General features: G+C 43.8%; 1 protein-coding gene across 2 annotated transcripts in view; it reads right to left on the bottom strand.

The window, feature by feature from the left end:
* Positions 1-20466, bottom strand: part of USP46 (ubiquitin specific peptidase 46) — a 69393-nt gene that overhangs the window by 2847 nt on the left and 46080 nt on the right. The window contains exons 5-8 of one of the 2 annotated variants that reach the window (XM_024131930.3): positions 15113-15189; positions 6042-6125; positions 3674-3871; positions 381-459 (exon numbers count right to left, since the gene is read on the bottom strand). In XM_024131930.3, the coding sequence (XP_023987698.1) occupies positions 381-459; positions 3674-3871; positions 6042-6125; positions 15113-15189 (438 nt within the window). Of the gene's footprint in view, positions 1-92; positions 460-3673; positions 3872-6041; positions 6126-15112; positions 15190-20466 lie in introns of those variants that run through there. The other variant, XM_024131929.3, reaches the window with a different exon arrangement.

Raw genomic sequence — 20466 nt, 5'->3', positions numbered from 1 at the left:
GAGGCCGCAACAGAGGGAGGGCGGCATACCACAAAAAAAAAAAAAAAAAAAAAAAAAAAAGAACTTTGAAGTTTATTATTTGGTCCCAGATAGGGCTTTCGTCACGGTAGGAAACAGGACTTACACGTGGGTGGCAAAGAGATCCCATGTCTACGGCTAATCAGTTAACAAGAACACAGCACTGATAAGTCCACAATCACACCCCTTGTCCCCTTCCAGAGAGAGTGGGGAGCAGAGGAATTTAGTTTTGAGAGAAATGTAAGTTGTTTTCAAGTCAGATTATGGGAAAACAGGCCTACTTTAGAAAACGTCCACACACACACATCCCAAAACACCGTCTCTGCCCCACTTCTCTCTGATACAATCATCTGCATACCAACCTCTACAATGTCATCATCAAACAAAAGCCAGAAGCCATGACTTTTCACAATAGTAATATAATGCCCACGATTAGGACCACTGGAAAAGAACAGACAAAGAAAGTCACCAAGTTAACATTTATTTCTCCATAAAACTCTATGTAGCTCTCTACATGCAGTGATTTACTAGGAAAAAAACCCCCTCTATCTTCAGGACAGAGAACTTGGTATATATGCCTATTTCCACATTCCTTTGGCCACAGCTCACGGAGGGACACCCAGGGGCCGGAGCTGTGCTGGGCATAAGAAAAAGATGAGAAAAACCTCATCTTAGTCTTCTAAGGACTCGTAATCTGCTGGGGGAAACAGACATTCAAATTCAACAAATATTAACACATAATTATGGTACACCCACTAGGTGCCAGACCCATTCTGGCTGTCGGGCTAAAAAGCAGTGAATGAAACAAAGTCCCCACTTTCTTGAGATGGGGGTTGGAGAGGTAATAAACAAACTAAAATACAAATATAGTTCAATTGGTGGTAAGTGCCGTGAAGAATATAGCGGAGCAACGGGATGGTGAGCGATAGAGGGAAGGCGCTATTTGATATAACGCGGTGAAAGAACGCCTCTCTGATGACAGGACATTTGAGCATAAGGGATCTCCCTGTAGGAAGGGAAGGGGTGTGTGTGTGTGTGTGTGTGTGTGTGTGTGTACATGAGAGAGAGAGACAGAGAGACAGAGAAAGAGAGAAGCTATGTGACCACGTGATGGAAGTGTCGGGAATGGGAAAGAGCAAGTGCAAAGGTCTGGGGGAGGCGTAGGGGTGGGTGGGAATAGTTCTTGGCGTGTTCACCCAACAGCAAGGCAGCCAGAGCCCAGTGAGCCCGGGGTGAAGGAGGGACGGGAATGGGCTATCGCGGCTAAGATTCTGGACTCTGCTGTGAGTGAGCCAGGAAGACACTGGGGAATTTTGAGGAATGACGTGATCTGGTTCAAGTTTTAGAAAGATGTGACACTAAAATGTATAATAACAAGCACGAAAACAAAAAGATACATTACACAAAGCAGAAAGAACAACCAAACAGCTGCTACTATGTAGCTGGATCTGTACAACGGAGGGAATTTTTAACTCTAAATCTAGAGTTGTTTTGTTTTTTCAATGCACCATCAAAATTGGAAGGCTGAATTTGCCTTAGTTTGTTTTCTTTAAATACAACATGCCCCAAAGGGTCTGTTCCCACCTTTGTCAGGCCACTCTCTCCCCTCCCTCCGAGCTCCAGCCCACAGGCCTCCTCTGTTTTCATACACATCACCGTTCCCACCTTGGTTCTGTGCCCACTGGAGCTTGCCTGAAATGGTCTTCACCCATGTTTGCCTTCTTGGCTCTTTTTATTCCTTAGGCCTCAGCTCAAATGTCATCTCAGTAGATAAATCTTTGCCGACCACCTTCCCTAAAGAGGTGCCTCCGTTGCTCTCTGTCATTGCCCTGATCGTTCCTCATAGCACTAATCAAAATCATAAAGTGATTTTGCAGTGGTTTGGTTTTGGTGGTAGCAGCCTGGTGCGTTTACTTATTAACTATCTGTCTTTCCCACGAAATGCTCAGCTTCATGAGGGTAGGGCCCCTGTGTGTCCTTTTCACTGCTATAACTTCAGATCTTGCTACGCAACCCAGGAAACAAGGGTTTAAAAATGCTTGCAGGGGAAATCACTGAATGAGGCTGCACACCTGGGGCAACTGTGGGCCAGGGGGTCCTGGAACAAGAAGGGAGGGCTGAGCTCCCTAACCTCAGAGCTTTCCAGAGCCCACGGCCAGAAGCCACCTGCTCCATGTATGAGAACAATTCCACCTCCAGTGGGGAGGAATTTAGAGAATCCTCATTAAACGAGTAGCATGCGTGACTCGGCACCAGCTCAGCCTTGCTGCCAGGGCTGCTCTGACCTTGTGCCCCAGTTACAGAGACTGACTATTCTAGAACCCAACCTCCTACTTGTCCCCCAGTTCTCATAAGTGGGTCTCTGCCTTGTCCTCACCAGCGTCCCCAGGGACTAGAGTCAGCACCCACAGAGATCCATACTGAAAACCCCTGCACACCCCACACACCTGACTGCTTTTGCTTCTCCACCTCCTGTCCACACTGCCCACCTCGGCCACCAGAGACCCTCCAGGTACCAGGCTCTGCCTGCCCCCAAGACCTCCTCCCAACCCAGTGTTCATGGCTAGTTTCCAGATCGCTGAACCCCTATGTTCTTTAAAAGAATTCACTGTTAGAAGTATTCTTCAGGGGAAACAGAAAGATGGCTTATAACTGACCAACAAATACAACTTTCTGAGAACGTAAGGCAATAACCTGTGACTTAAAGTTACTCTGCATGGGACAAAACATGAGGTGCTTCAGATGTGAAGTCACTGTTTCTGATACCATCCACTCAGTACAGGGCAAGAAATCAATCCAACCATCCCTCCACATGGAACCACGCATCCTCTTGGTAATGGTCTGTTCACCACAACCCAATCCAGGAGAATGGAGAGGAAAAGACACCTGCTCTGTGACAGGCCCTAATCGGAAACCTATAAGGGTGACGGCATGCCGATCCCAGGGAGGGGACACAAACCCGTCCCAGCCGAGCAAAGGATAGCAAACAGGTGAATTTTTGGCAGACTTTTCCAGGCTTACACCAAATTACGGAATAAAAAAATACTTCCTCAAAAGACTTCCAGCAAATACACTTTGCTTCTCTACATCGAGGGGCCTTCTCTCTTACTCCCTCTTTTCTTCTGATTATGTACCTATTATAGAATATTGGGGAAAGACTAAAAACTGCATAAAGAATATTTGTTAAGAGTACATCTTAATCATTCAAAATGCCAAAACATTTTTAAATTCAATCTACTGCTTCCAGTCTTTATTCACACATCTTAAACCACTTCTGAGATCATACTATACGTGTAACCTGGTTTCTTAATTAAAATCATAGCATAAACATTTCTTTCTCCGTGTGATTTCAAACTCCATAAGCGTCATTTATATCCAACGGAGACTTAGTACTTCCCTTATGAGAGAACGTTTATTTTTTATTATAACGCAATTGTTTTATTTTTTACTTTTTAAATGTATTTTTTTATTATCTTATTTTATGTATGTACGTTGAGGTTCATTTTGAGGTGACAGATAAACCAGAGCTTGGAGGAGACTCCCCAAAGCACCATTACCGCTGAGTCTCACCAGCCGGGAAGGCTGCGGCGGGGTCCACCTCGCCCAGGGACAGCCCTCCCGCTTCTCCCACGCCACGCTCCCCACCTGCCCTCACCTGCCGCAGTGGACCACCACCGCAACCAGGTCGTACATGCGGTCCAGGTTCACCGCGTCGCTGGAGGTGTTGAAGAGCCGCAGTTCCAGGGGGAAGACCACCCGGTAAGACAGCTTGGTGTACCTGTGGAGCTGCTCCATGTACTTGAATCGCTTGAGGTGCAGGGCCAAAATCATGGGCAGCTTTTTGACTCTCATCCTAAGAAACCATGACGTAGAAGATCAGTGGTAGCCAACCCCCATGAGAGGAAGAGAATACACCGCCGCCTGCACAGATGGAGAGCAGGAGGGGTCCAAACAACTTCAAACCAGCAAACGGCCAAACCACTCGCAAGAATAAAAGGATGCTCGCTTATGTAGAGCTGACTTCTACAGGCTCGGCTAGCTGGAGCCTAGCCAGCAGAGAAAAGCGCAGTGGGGGGCGGGGGGGGGGCGGTGTCTGTGTTTGGTCAAAGGAAGACAGCAGAGAAAGGGGGGGGGGGGGGGGGGGGGGGGGCGGTGTCTGTGTTTGGTCAAAGGAGACATCCCAGAACTTTCGTACCAATGAAAATATGTGCAATTGCTCTGCATCACTGCCCTCTGCGTCCCAGGGAGAACGGTGTTTGGACAAACCCCCTCACCCTGAGATAATGGAGACGAGGGGGAGAGTTTCTGAGAGAAGGAGGCTGGGGAGAGGACAAGCGGAAAGGTGCAGTCTGGACGCACAGGTTCTGAGGCCCGAGCAGCAGGGATGCCTCAGATACTGCCCACTGCGGGCCATCAGATAACCAGGCATGCTGGGCCCACTCTCCCTCCCTACGCCTGTGCTTCTGGGCAAGTGATTTCCCTTCTCTGGCTCTCAGGTTCCTCGCTTGTAAACGCAAGGGTTGGCTTAGGGCTACATTTACCCAAACAGGCTCATGAGAGCCCTGGAGATGTTAACGGATGTGGGGTTTCTGGGGCCAAGTCTGCACAATGCTCCCTTCTATTCTGAAGTTCCTCCTCGCACATTAGCATACTGAGGGATTTGAGAAATCCTGCAGAAAAGGACTTTCTTTTGTGTTTGATGCAGCATTTCGCCAACTTACATAAACATGGAAAGCTTTTTTCACTAGATGACCATTAATATTCCTCGGTCGGAAGTCACAAAGACCACAGTTTACGTGGATAACTCCGCTAGAATAGAGGATTTTCTGGTTGCCTTCCAGGACCCCCCTCTATGAATGTCCTGAATCAGTGTAAATGCCGTTCAACTTGTGCACATTTTCAATGCATATTATTTGTAAAGGACAAATTTTAAGAGAATATTACTCAGAAATCTATCTATGGAGTAAAAACCCTGTTCATAAAAATAAGCAAAATAACAACATCAGCAGAAACATTAAGATTTATAGTGAACCCTATTATTTTTCAGGAACGTGACATTTTAATGTATAAACCTCCAGGGCTAAACAGAAAACACCGTCATGCCCCATAGGAAGACCTAGATTACATGGGTGGGAGCAGAGGTGAGTTCCTCGACCACTAGCAAGTGTTAACTCCTGCCTGCCACCACAGTGACTAACCTTTCTTAAGTTTTGATGCACCAAGAAAAGATGTGCGTGTCTGAGGATGGAGGGCTGGGAGACTGGGCAGAGGAACTATTTCGACCGCAGCTCTAGACCCCTGAGGGGTTTAGGTGGCAGGAATGGGCATCTGTGAGTTACCCTGAATATACCACAACCATGGGCAGGGTAAACGTAACTCACAGTAAGGTTTCACAGGATAATTAAAAAGTCAAGTTTCTTGGCTTCTGGGGACAGAACACAGGGAAGGACTGGCTATTTCACATTGCCCAAGAGCTGGAACTGGCTGGTGCTGGTAAAAAGATGGGCAACTCTGGGTCCTGTATCAACTCAGAATATGATAACTTTCTTATCACCTATCCACAAACTGATATTGTTGATTTCCTCATGATTCCTTATTAAATTCTTTCTTTCTTTATTTTTGCCTGCCTTCTAAATAAGAAGTTCCAACATTTAGGCAACACTAACAATATTATCAGGTGACCACTATGTGTTATGTACTATGCTAAATCCATTTTATAATTTGCCTTTAATCCCAAGAGGAGAGTGCTTATACTTGCTCACCACTTGTTTACCCAGCATGAGTATCTGGCACATTGAATGAACGAATGAACAAACAGATGAACAAACAATCAGACGAAAGGGAAACTTCCCCAGGTGGGCGTTCTTATCCTATTTTACCAGTGAGGAAGGTAACTGACTTCTCCAAAGCTACCTGGCTACAAGCCCATGGAACTGGGATTCAAGAATCAGATCTGTCGGGCTCCACCGTCTGGTTCCTTCTGACGACACAAAGCCACCCCCCGAGCTAAACCCTTTACGTACCTTTTCTGGGCTTCCTGTTTGCTGCAACACGTTTCACAATAATACTTCTGTTCACTACACAGTGTTTCTGTGTTGCTGAAGTCTCTGCAGAGAAAAATATTTTCAACTTAAAAGAAGTCCAAAATGCACTCAGTTTACCAAGTTTTAAACCCCCTATTACCTGTAGGGTAATTTTTAAGTGAATGTGGGGAAAGAAGTAATGAGAAAAGATCTTTCTTAGAAGCAGGTGCTATGACGCATTAGAGCATGTTCACTGGGCTGGGTTATGATTTCACCACGAGAGATTTTCAAGTATAGCTTTATTTAATGGGACACAGATAGATCTAAATTAGGATTTCTAACTGATTCAGAAAAAAAACTCAGGGTTTAACAGAGAGTACCTGTAAATTGGAAATAAAATTACAATGGAAAAATACTAACTCTAGTAAAAGCCAACCATTTCAGTGAAAGTCGAGTCCAAAAATGTCAGTCACACAAAATGCAAGGTGTCATTATTACGTGGTTAATGAAAAATGGTCTGTCTCAGGTGGTCTATATTTTCAAAGAGCACAAAAGTAAAGATAATAAAATTTAAAGCACATTCAATGGCCCCTATATTGAACTAAGAAAGTCCCAAATACTCAGGAGATGTCTACCAACCCCCTGCTCCCCACCTCCCCACACGCCAGAAGATAACTTCAGCCTGCCTCCTGAGAACAAATGCCACTGGGGTGTTATATCTGTATTCACCTTATCATGAGGTTTTACTGTACTACCTATAGTTTTCATTCTTTAAATGTCATGGCTTTTCATTCTTCTCTGGTCACTGAGATTCTACTTAACATTCCTGTGGTACTGCTTCAAAGGCTGAATAGAACATTCAAGAATATCATAATACCCCAGAGTCTTGAAAAAGTTCATGACATTTTCTTATTCATAGGGAGTGTCCTGGCACCAGAATGATCAGATTTATTAAACAGAAAACGTTATTTACATGGTGTTAATGACTCAACCACTTAAACAGAGCTTATCAAGAGAAAACATAGGTTGTTCATTCATTAAATTCCCCAGTGGCTACTGACAGTACCCTGGGCTAGGTGCTGGGGATCCGCAGAGAACGCCTGCCCTCACACAGCTCACGGTCTACCAGAGACACATGCAAGAAGCCACTCGCAACACTTAGTGTTCACTGCAGGCTAAACAAATCATTTCACACGATTGACTCCCCTGCCTAAAATCCTCCAATAGTTTCTCGGTGCAATCAGGAATAAAATCCAAAATTTCTTACCATGGCCAACAGACCGTCTGTCTTCAGAGTCCTGGCTGCTCTTCTGACCCGCCTCCCGCCCCACCCCATCTCCTTCACTCTGCTCCAGCCCCGCCGGCTGGCCTTCTGTGTAGCTCCAGAGTGCCACGCTCTCCCTGCCTCGGGGCATTTGCTGCTGCTATTTCCCCTGCACTGACAGCTTCTTTCCAGATGCTTCCATGGCTGGCCCTGCTCACTGCTCAGAGCTCAGCCTAAATGTCACCTCTTTGGAGAGGACTTCCCCAGCCACTCTCTCCAAACCCATCCAGCCCCTACTCTACTGCTGTCTTGTTTTCTTCTGAGCACTTATCACTATCTGAAGCATCCTCCTATTCGTTGGATCACCCACCTCCCCTCTGTGTGGGCAGTGACCCTGTCTGTCTCACTCACTGCTAGAACCCCAGCACTAAGAACAGGCCCAACCCATGACGGCCCTCAATAATGTGTGTTGGCTGAACAAAGGAACAAAGAGAGAATCGTGTGTATAAAGTCCAGGGGAAAGCACAGAGGACAGAGAAATGAACTGGGATTATTCAGGACGTTTCCCCAAGGGGTGATATCTGAGTCAGGTTCGCAAAAAGGGAAAGTGAGCCAGGGGAATGAGAGTCCAGGGTCCCAGACAGAGTGAAGGCTGAGGCCCAAAGGCATGAATGCAAGGTACAGAGCACTCTTCTTAGAAGCTGTGTGGACCGTGTGGCTCTCTAACTGGTCTCTGCAGGGGCGACAGCATCAGACAGTGCTTTTTGGATCACTTCTGGCAGCACTCTGGAGGAAGGACTGGAGGGGGTCGAAAAGCAAGGAAACAATTTAGAAGGCAATTACACTCAACCCTCAGATTTCAAGTGCTTGGTGCCTAACACAGACTCAAACTTAGCTGAATGCATACCAGCCAGCTCTTCATGGAGTAACTGACGTGAAATCTCTTCCTGGCGCACACACGGTTTATTGGGGTGGAATGGAACAACCAAGGAGAAGGGGCGGATGAGCCCGGGTGACGGTGGAGATTCACATTTTTGGAATGTCTACCACAGACAAATCTCTTTATCCAACTAAAGAATCAGAATAACTAAGGCAAGCACAACAACAAATAAGGAATTAAACACTTTCTACTCTCTCTTATTGCCCCACCCCCGCCAAAAAAACAGAAGTTTTTGTAGACCCACTATGTAGAAATATAGCAGAAGTTGGTACCTAATGTGAAGACCTGATTCACAAATAACCACCATCCTGCCCAGCCCTAGCAGGCTGGAAGCTCAATGACACAGGAGAGACAGGGTGATGCTTCTGGAGCATCTGTGAGTTGAGAATTGGAAAATGCGGCTAAGTTAGGGAAACAGAGTGGCCCCGGCAAGACACTGAGGCAGAGCAGATCTGTCAGGTGACGCTATACAGTTGTGGGAACAAAAGCAGGCAACAAAGGTTGAGGAAACTTTTCAATGAGAAAATCAAAGAGAGGAGGAGAGAGTAGAGAGGTCTTTTTGACACCTGGGATAAATTACATCAATGCACAGAGGAGAGGTTACTGGCAAAGCACAAAACTCTTTCTATTTCTTTAGAAAGAGTCAAAGTGGCAATGAAACACTTTTTAAAAATACACTCTGGGAACAAATCTAATATGAAACACATACCTTTAAACGGAAACTATGAAACCTAATGGAAATGTATACAAGAAAACTTGAAAAAAATGGAGAAAGACTATGTTCCTGGGTAAGATGGCTATAGGTTGTAAAGATAGCTACCATGTCCATGTTTAATGTCTATGTTTGATACATTTTTAATTAAAATCTTAACTTTTCACTCAACACAATAGCTAAAAAATTGAATTTAAAAGAATTCTCAAGCTAGGCTTCCCAATATTTTTCATGTCATGACCCACATAAAATAATGGTGCTACGTAGAAATGAGCTGGGGTACACCGATGCGGCTGCTTCTCTGGCAGCTCCAGGCTCTGCCCAGCCTCCCAGAAGCTGAGGGGATCTACACACCCCTGTAACCCATCTTCTGGGGCACACCAGCTGGGAAGCTTTGCTCTAGAATCTGCAGCAGTGGTTCACCCAGCTGCTCATCCGAATCACCTGGGGAGCTTTAAGAACAATCTCAATCCCCCCCTCCCCCATGCCTAATTACAACCGAATCTCTCCACGTAGAACCCAGGCACTATTGTTCTTAAAGCTCCCTAGGTGGTTCCAGTATGCTGCGTTGGCTGAGAGCCACTGTCCCCAGTGCTTTGCAAATATTAACATGCACTCATGCACCGGGAAATCTTGTCAAGACGCAGGCTCTGAGTCATGCACTCATTCTTGGAGGAGACCTGAGATGCTGCCGTACTAATGAGATCCCAGGTGATGTCAGCGGCACTAGCCCACAGACCCCTGTTTGAGTAGCACAGATCTAGAGTGGGGGTTCTCAAACTTTGGTGGTATCAAAACCACCCAGAAAGGGGCTTCCCTGGTGGCACAGTGGTTGCGCGTCCGCCTGCCGATGCAGGGGAACCGGGTTCGCGCCCGGTCTGGGAGGATCCCACATGCCGCGGAGCGGCTGGGCCCGTGAGCCATGGCCACTGAGCCTGCGCGTCCGGAGCCTGTGCTCCGCAACGGGAGAGGCCACAACAGAGGGAGGCCCGCATACCACAAAAAAAAAAAAAAAAAAAGTAACAGGTTTTCCCTTTCAGAAGGTAAAATGATCCTGCATTGGAGTTGCCTTTCTGCCACATTCTTGATCTTATTTAACTTGTTTGGGATCTCATCTGCCATGGGACTGGCTTTGCTCAGGATATAGACCTGAGAATTTAAAGGACTGTCTCCAAGTACATTGAGCTGATGGGATTTTGTTGCCTAATATTTTAGGGTTTTGTTTTAACTATTTTTTCCTACTCCTCTCATTAGCCTACGACATCTTGTAAATACTCTGAAGATAATTCTCCAAGTTCCTTCTGGTATTTTTCATTGAGAATTGGAAATTGACTGTGCACTCAGAGTATGCAGAAGTGAACAGATCTGGAAACGAGACCTCTCATCTGCAAAGGGTATTATGCTGTACTTTGTAGCACCAAACACAGCTGTGATGAATTACTGGTGTGAATATTTAAGGATTGTCTTCTACCAGATAATATTTATGCCACATTGTGGGAAGAGTTGCATTTGTCTGGTTCACTCCTTAGCTTGGTGCATGGTACACAGTAGGCACCGAATGATGTAGATAAATGAATTTACAGGTATATTGAGGATGTACAGGGCATTTGAAGCATTGTAACCATGCGGATATGAAAGTGTAACTTCACCGGAAATACAAAGCCAAATAGAAATAGTCTGATGGTCAGTGAAAGAGACTAGTCAGTCTAGAAATACATTTGTATAGAATACATATAGAATACATTCTACACAAATACATTTGTGTAGAATTATATTTCTCTCCTGCCATGACCTCATATAATACAACTAGGTATTCTATACAGTTAAAGAAGTCAACAGGGGCTTCCCTGGTGGCGCAGTGGTTGCGCGTCCGCCTGCCGATGCAGGGGAGCCGGGTTCACGCCCCGGTGTGGGAGGATCCCATGTGCCGCGGAGCGGCTGGGCCCGTGAGCCATGGCCACTGAGCCTGCGCGTCCGGAGCCTGTGCTCCGCAACGGGAGAGGCCACAACAGAGGGAGGCCCGCATACCACAAAAAAAAAAAAAAAAAAAAAAAACCACCCAGAAAAATTAATTAGAAATAGATGCTCACAAAAGTCGAATAAGGCCTGGGCCTCAATTTTTTACCAACTTCCCCAGGTGATTCTGATATGCACCAAAGTTTGAGAACTACTGACTAGAGTATTAAAGAAGGTCAAAAAAAGAAATCCAAAAGAAAGACATGTCAGATATTAGCAAGCACCAAATGTAAATAATAACCAAAACCAAGACATAAGTGAGGGAAACAGAAACTAATAGATGAGCATATGGCAATGGATGTGTGATGGGGATGCGTGTAAACTTAGCACCTAGAGGAAGTTTCCAAAATGAATAGAAAAGACATTTCTTTAAAAATAGAGTAATTTAAAAAATAGAGCGTTGGGAGAACTAAAAGGCTGACCTCCCTGGCCCTGGGAGAATGGGAATTTTTAATGACAGGAGGACACAGGAAGAGGAGAGTGGTTTCAGAACATGGAGCACTTTGAGGAGAAAGGTACGTTTCTGTGCAGGAACCACAGGGAGGGAGTAAGGCCCTGAAGCAAAAGACAAAAAACACCAAAAAGGACATAGGGGGGATAATTAAGATAAACTTCACGTATTTTAAGTTTTTGCCTGAGGCCATCCCTGAAATTTTTATTTTATTTTTATTTTTTTGCTGTACGCAGGCCTCTCACTGTTGTGGCCTCTCCCGTTGCGGAGCACAGGCTCCGGACGCGCAGACTCAGCGGCCATGGCTCACGGGCCCAGCCGCTCCGCGGCACGCGGGATCCTCCCGGACCGGGGCACGAACCCGTGTCCCCTGCATCGGCAGGCGGACTCCCAACCACTGCGCCACCAGGAAAGCCCCCTGAACTTTTTAAAAGAAAAAAAAAAACTTTCTCAGTATCCTCCTATGATACAGACGGCTCACTCTGCCTAAGACACAGTGCTGAGATGTGAAATATTAGAATCATAGCTCAGCTACAATATGGCTTTAGTGCCTTCTCTAGACCTGTATCCTGAATTAACCACCATTTATATCATCATTTCTCTGGGACAAAAGTAATTGATCATCTAAAGCCCTTCAGGAAGGAGGTGGCAGAGATCTTACATTTAAATCCTACAATGTTAGCTTGATTTTTTAACTTTTTTCAAAATCAAAACAAATGATAAAATATCACATCAGAAGAGACATGCAGGCATGATGTTAAAGAAGAAAACTCATAATTCTAGTTTGAAAAAGAAACCCTCAAGAATGCAAACCAAATTAAACCATGAAAGGGGCCCAAAAAGATCATAATCATTCCTCCTCTTTTGTCTCAAATAGAAAAAGCTAATGGATCAGCTGGCATCATTTATTCCCTGGAACTTTCTCTTGCACTTTGTTCTTTTGGGAAAGGCTGGAAAGCTGCCACCCCCATCACAGAACTCTCAGAGGTGAATGGCAACACCTGGCAGACGTCTCTTTATGTTGGGGAGGTGAGACCTTAGGCATATATGAGGGCAGGTCTAGGTAAGTCAGTCAAGGTCTACTTTAAGGATGTAAGATGGGGTGGGGCAGGCACTTCAGGAATATCAGCCTGGACAGTCAGATGAGAATCTGATGTCGTTTAAAAGGTATTCGGAGGCTATTCTGTACCCACCCATCCTGCTTTAACACCTCCACATGCCTCTAGCCTGCCTTCATCAGGTATGCATCGCCAATATATACATTTCTCCAAGTAAAAGAAAAGGAGGGGGGACACATAATTCTGGGTTACATTTGTTTATAACAAGGTTCCCCAAAGTTTGGAATTATAACTAACTAAAGGTAGCCCTTTACCTGGTTGGTCTCAAAGCTATAGTCACTGCCACCTGCCCTTTTGAACAGCCCAGAATTTCTTAGAGGGGAGGGGAACAGTCAGCCTCCCAAACTAACTCCCCTTCTCAAAGAAGCAGAAATGGGCAAGTAATAATACCTTTCCTCCCACCCCCTCACCTACGACCAGTGCTGGCACCACCTTAACTTTTTCAACTCCCTGTGAACACAAAACCCTGAGGAAATCAAAACTGGCTGCTTTTCACAAGAATATTAGGAGCCCATGCCATAAACTGAACCATTCAGAAGAAAAAAAGGCCATCCAGGCCCACAAAATGCTTTGCAAACAAAGAGGTAACAAATGTATCCTAGACACCTGGACCCAAGGCATTTGGAGACAAGGGATGAAACGTCAGACCAACAGGAGGTGCTGCAGTAACTCTAGTGGGTGAGGGTAGGCTCAGAATCCTGGGAATTGGAGAGTAATCAGCCCCCAGCTCACACAATACATGACGCTCAGATGGACCAAGATGCTCTTCCAGGTTGGAGTTGGTGGCTTTGCCCTGAAAAACGACTTTCTAACAGCCAAACCGCCACAGTAAGTCTCTTTAATCTAGTCTAAAGAGTTCTAAGTAACCTGAACTCCTGATAGAACAATTCTGTTACACAATTCCCACTGATAAAGATCAACAGTGGCTTGAAAGAGAAAGACAAATACCATGTGGTATCACTTATATGTGGAATCTAAAATGTGACACAAATGAACTTATCTATGAAACAGACTCACAGACATAGAGAACAGACTTGTGGTTGCCAAGAGGGAGGGGAGGTGGGGAGGGATGGACTGGGCATTTGGATTAGCAGATGCAAACTACTATATAGAGACTGGATAAACAACAAGGTCTTACTGTATATAGCACAGGGAACTATATTCAATATCCTGTGATAAACCATAATGGAAAAGAATGTATATATATGTATAACTGAATCACCTTGCTCTACAGCGGAAATTAACACAACATTGTAAATCAACTATACTTGAATAAAATAAATTTTTTTTTTTTTTTTTTTTTGGCCGTACGCAGGCTCTCCTGTTGTGGAGCACAGGCTCCGGACGCGCAGGCTCAGCGGCCATGGCTCACGGGCCTAGACGCTCCGCGGCATGTGGGATCTTCCCGGACCGGGGCACGAACCCGTGTCCCCTGCATCGGCAGGCAGACTCTCAACCACTGTGCCACCAGGGAAGCCCTAAAATAAATTTTTAAAAATAAACAAAAAAATAAAAATCAATAGAGCCTTGTAGTGACACAATAAAACGTCTCTGAGCTGAGGTATCGTAAGCAATGGGAAGGCCCACCTGACCACCTGGTCTACACCGGCACCCCCAATACCAGGCACTCTCTAGACGTGTTTAATGTCCTTCAAAGCACTGATTCCTGTCCACGGACTCCCACTAGACTGTAAGCGCCATGAGATGCATACCTGCCGCTCACCCTCGACCTCCAGTGTCCAGAACAGAGCTGGGCTAATTATAAGCGCTCATGACCACTTGTCGAAAAGAGGAGAAGACAGTGAGGACAGGAGAAGGGAACTGTGCCTCTATATCAACTTTGAGCACATTTTCAACACACAAGTCAATGCACAATAGCTACAGTAATCCTGGGCATGTGTTGCTCTTATACTCTGGGCTCCTTGCCTTTCCTCAACCCTAATTAAGAGGAAGTTTTTTTCCATAAGTGAGCTCCATACAATGCTGAAAGATGGAGGAAAAGGTAATACCCTCATTGGTTCTCAGCTCAAAAGTGCATAATTTTTTTTTTTGGCCATGCTGCACAGCTTGCGGGATTCTTAGTTCCCCGACGAGGCATTGAACCCCAGCCGCAGCAGTGAAAGCTCCAAATCCTAACCACTGGACCACCAGGGAATTCCCATGTTTTAAATAATAGAATAGATTAGCTTAGAAAAAGAAAGTAATGGTAGGCATCTGTAGCACTTTTTAACTTAATTGTGTGACTCTGTGATTGTGTGTGTCTCTGTGTGTGAGAGGGAGAGAGGCCGATGAGAGCCCAAAGCACACATCTGTATTAAAGATCAAAACCTTATTTTTAAACTTAATGACTAATGACTTCCACTTGATCCTCTCTCTCCTCAGCAGGACTCTTCTCCAGACCACATACACTTATTTTTAATCTCTCTTAAGAAAGAAAAAATAGAAAATAATAGGATTATATTGGTTTAACAGAAAGGAAGATTATGTCCTGAAGAAACAAAAGATGTCCCCCCCATGTACTTACTAGCCTGATCAAGAGCTCAGACCACTGTCAGAGTTCATGAGGTTACCTTAGACAGTGGGTGATAGATGTGTTCTGCTCCACATCAACAGAAAGGTCAAGAAAATCTTCATCTTTGCTACTAACCTGGAGCAAAAAAAGAAAAAAAAGCATTAGGCGCAAAATACATAATAGACAAGTAGATAAAACTTTGAACACCTACAGGTAACCAGAAACCATAACTGCAGTAAAAGTCAGGTATGGCTCTGTATACTCTCTAGCTACCGGTTACCTTGAAAAACAATCCAAAACAAGAGAAAATCCTAAATTCTCCATTTAACCTTATCTGTGTCCAGCTTTGAGTCAGGCTTTTCATAATTAAAACTCAACCAGATTTCTCTTCCTGTCCATTCATTTCCCCCACTGTTTCAAAGCAGGAAATATCAAACAGGTATCCATATAGTTCAGCCTGGCAGAATGATAACAATGGAAATGGAAAAAGGACAAGAGCCTTAAAAAACCTACTGCTCAGATGATCACCCTCCATTCAGCTGTCTGCACTTCTTGCCAGTCCCCTGAAATCACTCCCTTCCTCCTGTGCCTAGTCATTCAAACTGTGGGGAGGGGGCCCGGGGGTCAAATGTGCTATGGGCTGGAGGGTCGGTCTCTCTCTCTCTCTCTCTCTCTCTCTCTCTCACACACACACACACACACACACACACACACACACACACACACACACACACACACACACACACAGAGCTGTCCTCTGGCCCAGGAAGTGTTGTCCTTTGTAGAACACGCCCATGCTATCTGTGGTACCACCCAGACCTGGAGCTGGCCGGGAGTCTGGGCTGACACGGGCCCAGCAGGCTGGACTGCTCTCAGCCACACCCATCACCAGCCCTGGCTGTTTCTTGGCCTGCACAGCTGACACCATACCAATTCTGGGTCTGTACTTATCAAAGCTCACCGAGTGGTGCTTGACTTCCAGCAGCTCACTAGCTCCCCTGGCATTTCACTGTCTTGGAGTGGGAGGGACAAACTAGCCCAGCAGGAACTTTGAGGTGCCCAGTCAGTTGGCAGCAAAACAAAAATAATACTCTTGTAAGTGAGACAACTATCCTATGACCCAATACTCCAATAGTCAGAGATGTGGACACAATCCTTTATACTTTTATTAGTATACCCAAGAATGGGTATTGGCAGACTGCCCAACTCCATATCCTGTCTCTGCCACTTATAAAGTGGATGACACTAGGCAAGGTACTTAGCCTCTCTGTACCTCATTTTCCTCATCTGTAAAGTGGGAGCAGTAAGAGTATCTATTTCATAAGGTTGTTGTAAGGATGAAATAAGATAATACATGTAAAGTGCTTTAAGAAGTAAGCACTCAACAAATCAAGGATTGAAAAAAACATTTAAAATGGCCTAAAATGGTCAAAAAGTTGGGAATGGGTTACTACATTGTGAGTATCATATTAAATGAAACATGAGACTGCTCTCCTGCACTTCCACCGTCACCATGAGAAAGGTAACCCAGGCTAGCCCACTGCTTCCCAGGAAAAGATGAGAGACCCACAGAGGACAGCTGTTCTCACTAAGGTGCCCCAGCCAAGCCCAGACAGGAGCACCATCCCCACCGGCCTCAGACACATACGTGAGACAGCTGAAATGCAGACGTACGGGCTCAGCCAAGGCCAGTTGGATCAGGCGACCCCCCGCCAACCCATGGTTGCATGAACTATAGTAAAAAAATCAGAGTGGATTTAAGTCTCAGAGTTTTAGGGACGTTTGTAACAAAGCAACAAATAACCAATACAACTACTTAACATGACAGGCATTCCTCCTTTTACTGAACTTGGCAGATAGTGTGTTTCTTTCAGTTTGAAGTTTTGGGGCAACCCTGTGTTGAGCAAGTCTATTGGCAACAGCATTTGCTCACTTTGTGTTTCTGTGTCACATTTTGGTAATTTTCACAATATTTAAAACCTTCTTCATTATTATCATGCTTTATGGTGATCTGTAATCAGTGATCTTTGATGTTACTACTATGACTCACTGAAGGTTTGAATGATGGTTATCACTTTTTAGCATTAAGTATTTTTCAATTAAGGTATGTACATTTTTTAGACATAATACTATTGCATACTTAAGAGACTACAATATAGTGTAAAAATAACTTTTATATGTATTGGGAAACCAAAAAATTTGTGTGACTCGCTTCATTGTGATATTCACTTTATTGCAGTGATCTGGAACCAAACCCACAATATCTCCAAGGTATGTCTGTATGTATATTTTATTTTTATTCATTTATTGTCTATTTCCCCCTTACTAAAGTGAAAGTTCAAAAGACTGGCTTCTGTAATGACTAAGATCCTGCCCTTCCAACACTCCTCCAGAAAAGTATAAACTCAAATAACTATAAACTAACAGCAACTACCTGAAGGCAATGGAGGCAGATGGGGAGTCCACACGTGGAGGAAAGAGCTGCAAATAATGAGTTCATGGTTTCACAGCCTTTAGTGGGATCCATGGGGGAAAATGCAGTCTTTCTGGTCTAGGAGCCAGAAAAACCAATCTGGGAAACCATGTCCACTGAGAAGAAGGGAAGGAATCTGAGAAGGTATCCCCAACTCTGTCTACCCACATCTCTGGCTGACCCCTGAGCCACACACATGCACAGAGTATACTCACAGCAACTTGGCTGGTGACAAAAGGGATGACCCAAGAGTCAAACTGCTGCCTAGGAAACAGTTTGTAGTATGAGTCCAACCAAGATAACTACCTGCTAAAACTAAAGAAACTCAAAACTAATTGAAGAAAAACAGCAGAACCCAGAGTCTCTCAAACTGAACATTCTCAATGTCCTAGATATGATCCAAACTTACAATATGTGAAGAACCAGGAAAATGGAAGATATTCTTAAAATAAAAGGAGGCAACTGAGACCAATCCTGGGATGACCCAGATGTTGGAAGTAACAAACAATGATTTTAAAGAAGTTTTTATAAATATCTTCAATAAAGTGAAATATATTCACAGTGAACCAAAAAATAAGACATCTCAGCAGAGAAATAGAAACAAACAAAAAAAGAATCAAATGGAAATTCCAGAACTAAAAAATTAATACACTGGATGGACTTTAACAGAGAACTGGAGATGACAGAGGAGACGAGACACCAGTGGACTTGAAGACAGAACAATGGAAATTATCCAAGGAGAAGAATAAAGGGAAAAAAAGAAAGATTGAAATAAAAATTAACAGATACCCAATAAACCTGTTAGATATCATACACATAACTGGAGTCCCAGATGGAGAGGAGAGAGAATAGGGCAGAAAAACGATTTGAAAAATAATGGCTGAATATTCCCTAAATTTGGTGAAAGACATACATTTATAAATTGAAGATACTCAACAAACACCAAGCAGGATAAATACAAAGAAGGCCAGCCAAGGTCAAACTGTTGAAAGCCAAAGGTAAAAAAGCAAATCTTAAAAACATCTAGAGAAAAATGACACATTACAGCAAGCTCCCTGGTGTCCTAGTGGTTGGAATTCCAGGCTTTCACTGCTGTGGCCTGGGTTCAATCCCTGGTCGGGGAACTGAGATCCCACAAACTGTGTGGCATGGCTAAAAAATAAATAAATAAACAATTTTTTAAAAAAATGACATATTACAAGAGAATGATTCTGTTGGAAGCTGGCCTCTCATCAAAAATTACAGAGGCCAGAAGACACTGAACATCTTTAGTATGCTAAAAGAAAAAGCTATCAAAACAGAATTCCTGTATCCCATAAATATATCCTTCAAGAATGAAGATAAAAGTGAACAGAATTCATTATTAACAGACTTGCACTACAAGAAAGATTACAGGAAATTCTTTAAACCAAAGGGAAAAGCTACCAGATGGAAATCCAGATCCTCAAGAAAAAGTGAAGAGCATCAAAAATGGGAATTATGACATTGTCCTGTGAGGGTTATAATATACATAAATGTAATACATGTAGCAACTATAGCATAAAGGACAAGGTAGGTCAGGGGTGGAAGGAATATGCACCTACACAGTTATAAGTTAACTATGTTTTATGCGAAATGGAACATTATTAATTGTAAGGGGACTGTGAAGAGTGGAGAATATACTGTACCCTCCAGAGCAACCACTAAAAAACAACGTACAAAGATATACTAAGAGGAAAATTAAAATGGAATTGTTAAATGTAATATACACATACACAAATAATCCAAAAAGGGAAAAACATTTAAAAAGCAGAGAAGGAGGGGCTTCCCTGGTGGCGCAGTGGTTCAGAGTCTGCCTGCTGATGCAGGGGACATGGGTTCGTGCCCCGGTCCGGGAAGATCCCACATGCCGCGGAGCGGCTAGGCCCGTGAGCCATGGCCGCTGAGCCTGCGTGTCCGGAGCCTGTGCTCCGCAACGGGAGAGGCCACAACAGTGAGAGGCCCGCGTACCACAAAAAAAAAGAAAAAAAAAAAAAAAAAAAAAAGCAGAGAAGGAGGAATAGAGAAACAAAAAGCTCTGGGGGAATAAATAGAAAACAAATAATAAAATGGGAGCCTCAAACCCAACCATATCAATAATTATTTTAAACACTAATGTAATAAACTTTTAAGTAAAAGTCAAAAATTGAGTTGAATTTTTTAAAAAAGCAAGACCAGCTACATACTGTCCACAAGAGCTATACTTTAAATATAAGCTGAAAAAAAATGGATGGAAAAAAATATACTATGTAAAGAGTAAATATACATATATAGTGGGCTATTTAATATAAGAAAATAGATTTTAGACAAAATTATGAGAAATAAAAAAGGTATTTCCTAATACTTGGGTCAATTTACTAGAAAAACATAATCAAAAATATAGAAGTCCCTCATAACAGAGCCTCAAAAATATATGAAGCTGGAGCAGTATTCACCAACAAAATGGAATGAACCACATGCTACGACACAAATGAATCTCAAAAATGTTATGTAAGTAAAAGAAATCAGACACAAAAGACCACATCTTGTATGATTCCATTTATATGAAACGTCCAAAAAAGGCAAATATCTAAAGACAGAAAGTAGCTTAGCGGTGGCCTAAGGCTTGCAACAGAGATTAACTGCCCAATACAAAGGATCTTATTGGTGTGATGGAAATGTTTTAAAACTGGATTATGGGCACAAAAACAGAAATACAAATTAATGGAACAGGCTAGACTAGAAAGGCCAGAGATAAACCCATGCATATATGGTCACCTTATCTTTGATAAAGGAGGCAAGAATATACAGTGGAGAAAAGACAGCCTCTTCAATAAGCGGTGCTGGGAAAACTCAACAGCTACATGTAAAATAATGAAACTAGAACACTTCCTAACACCATACACAAAAATAAACTCAAAATGGATTAAAGACCTAAATGT

Source organism: Physeter macrocephalus, chromosome 7, assembly GCF_002837175.3.
Source record: "Physeter macrocephalus isolate SW-GA chromosome 7, ASM283717v5, whole genome shotgun sequence".
NCBI lineage: Eukaryota > Metazoa > Chordata > Mammalia > Artiodactyla > Physeteridae > Physeter > Physeter macrocephalus.
Note: the sequence above shows the minus strand (reverse complement) of the source record. Positions and strands in the feature narration are given on the sequence as shown.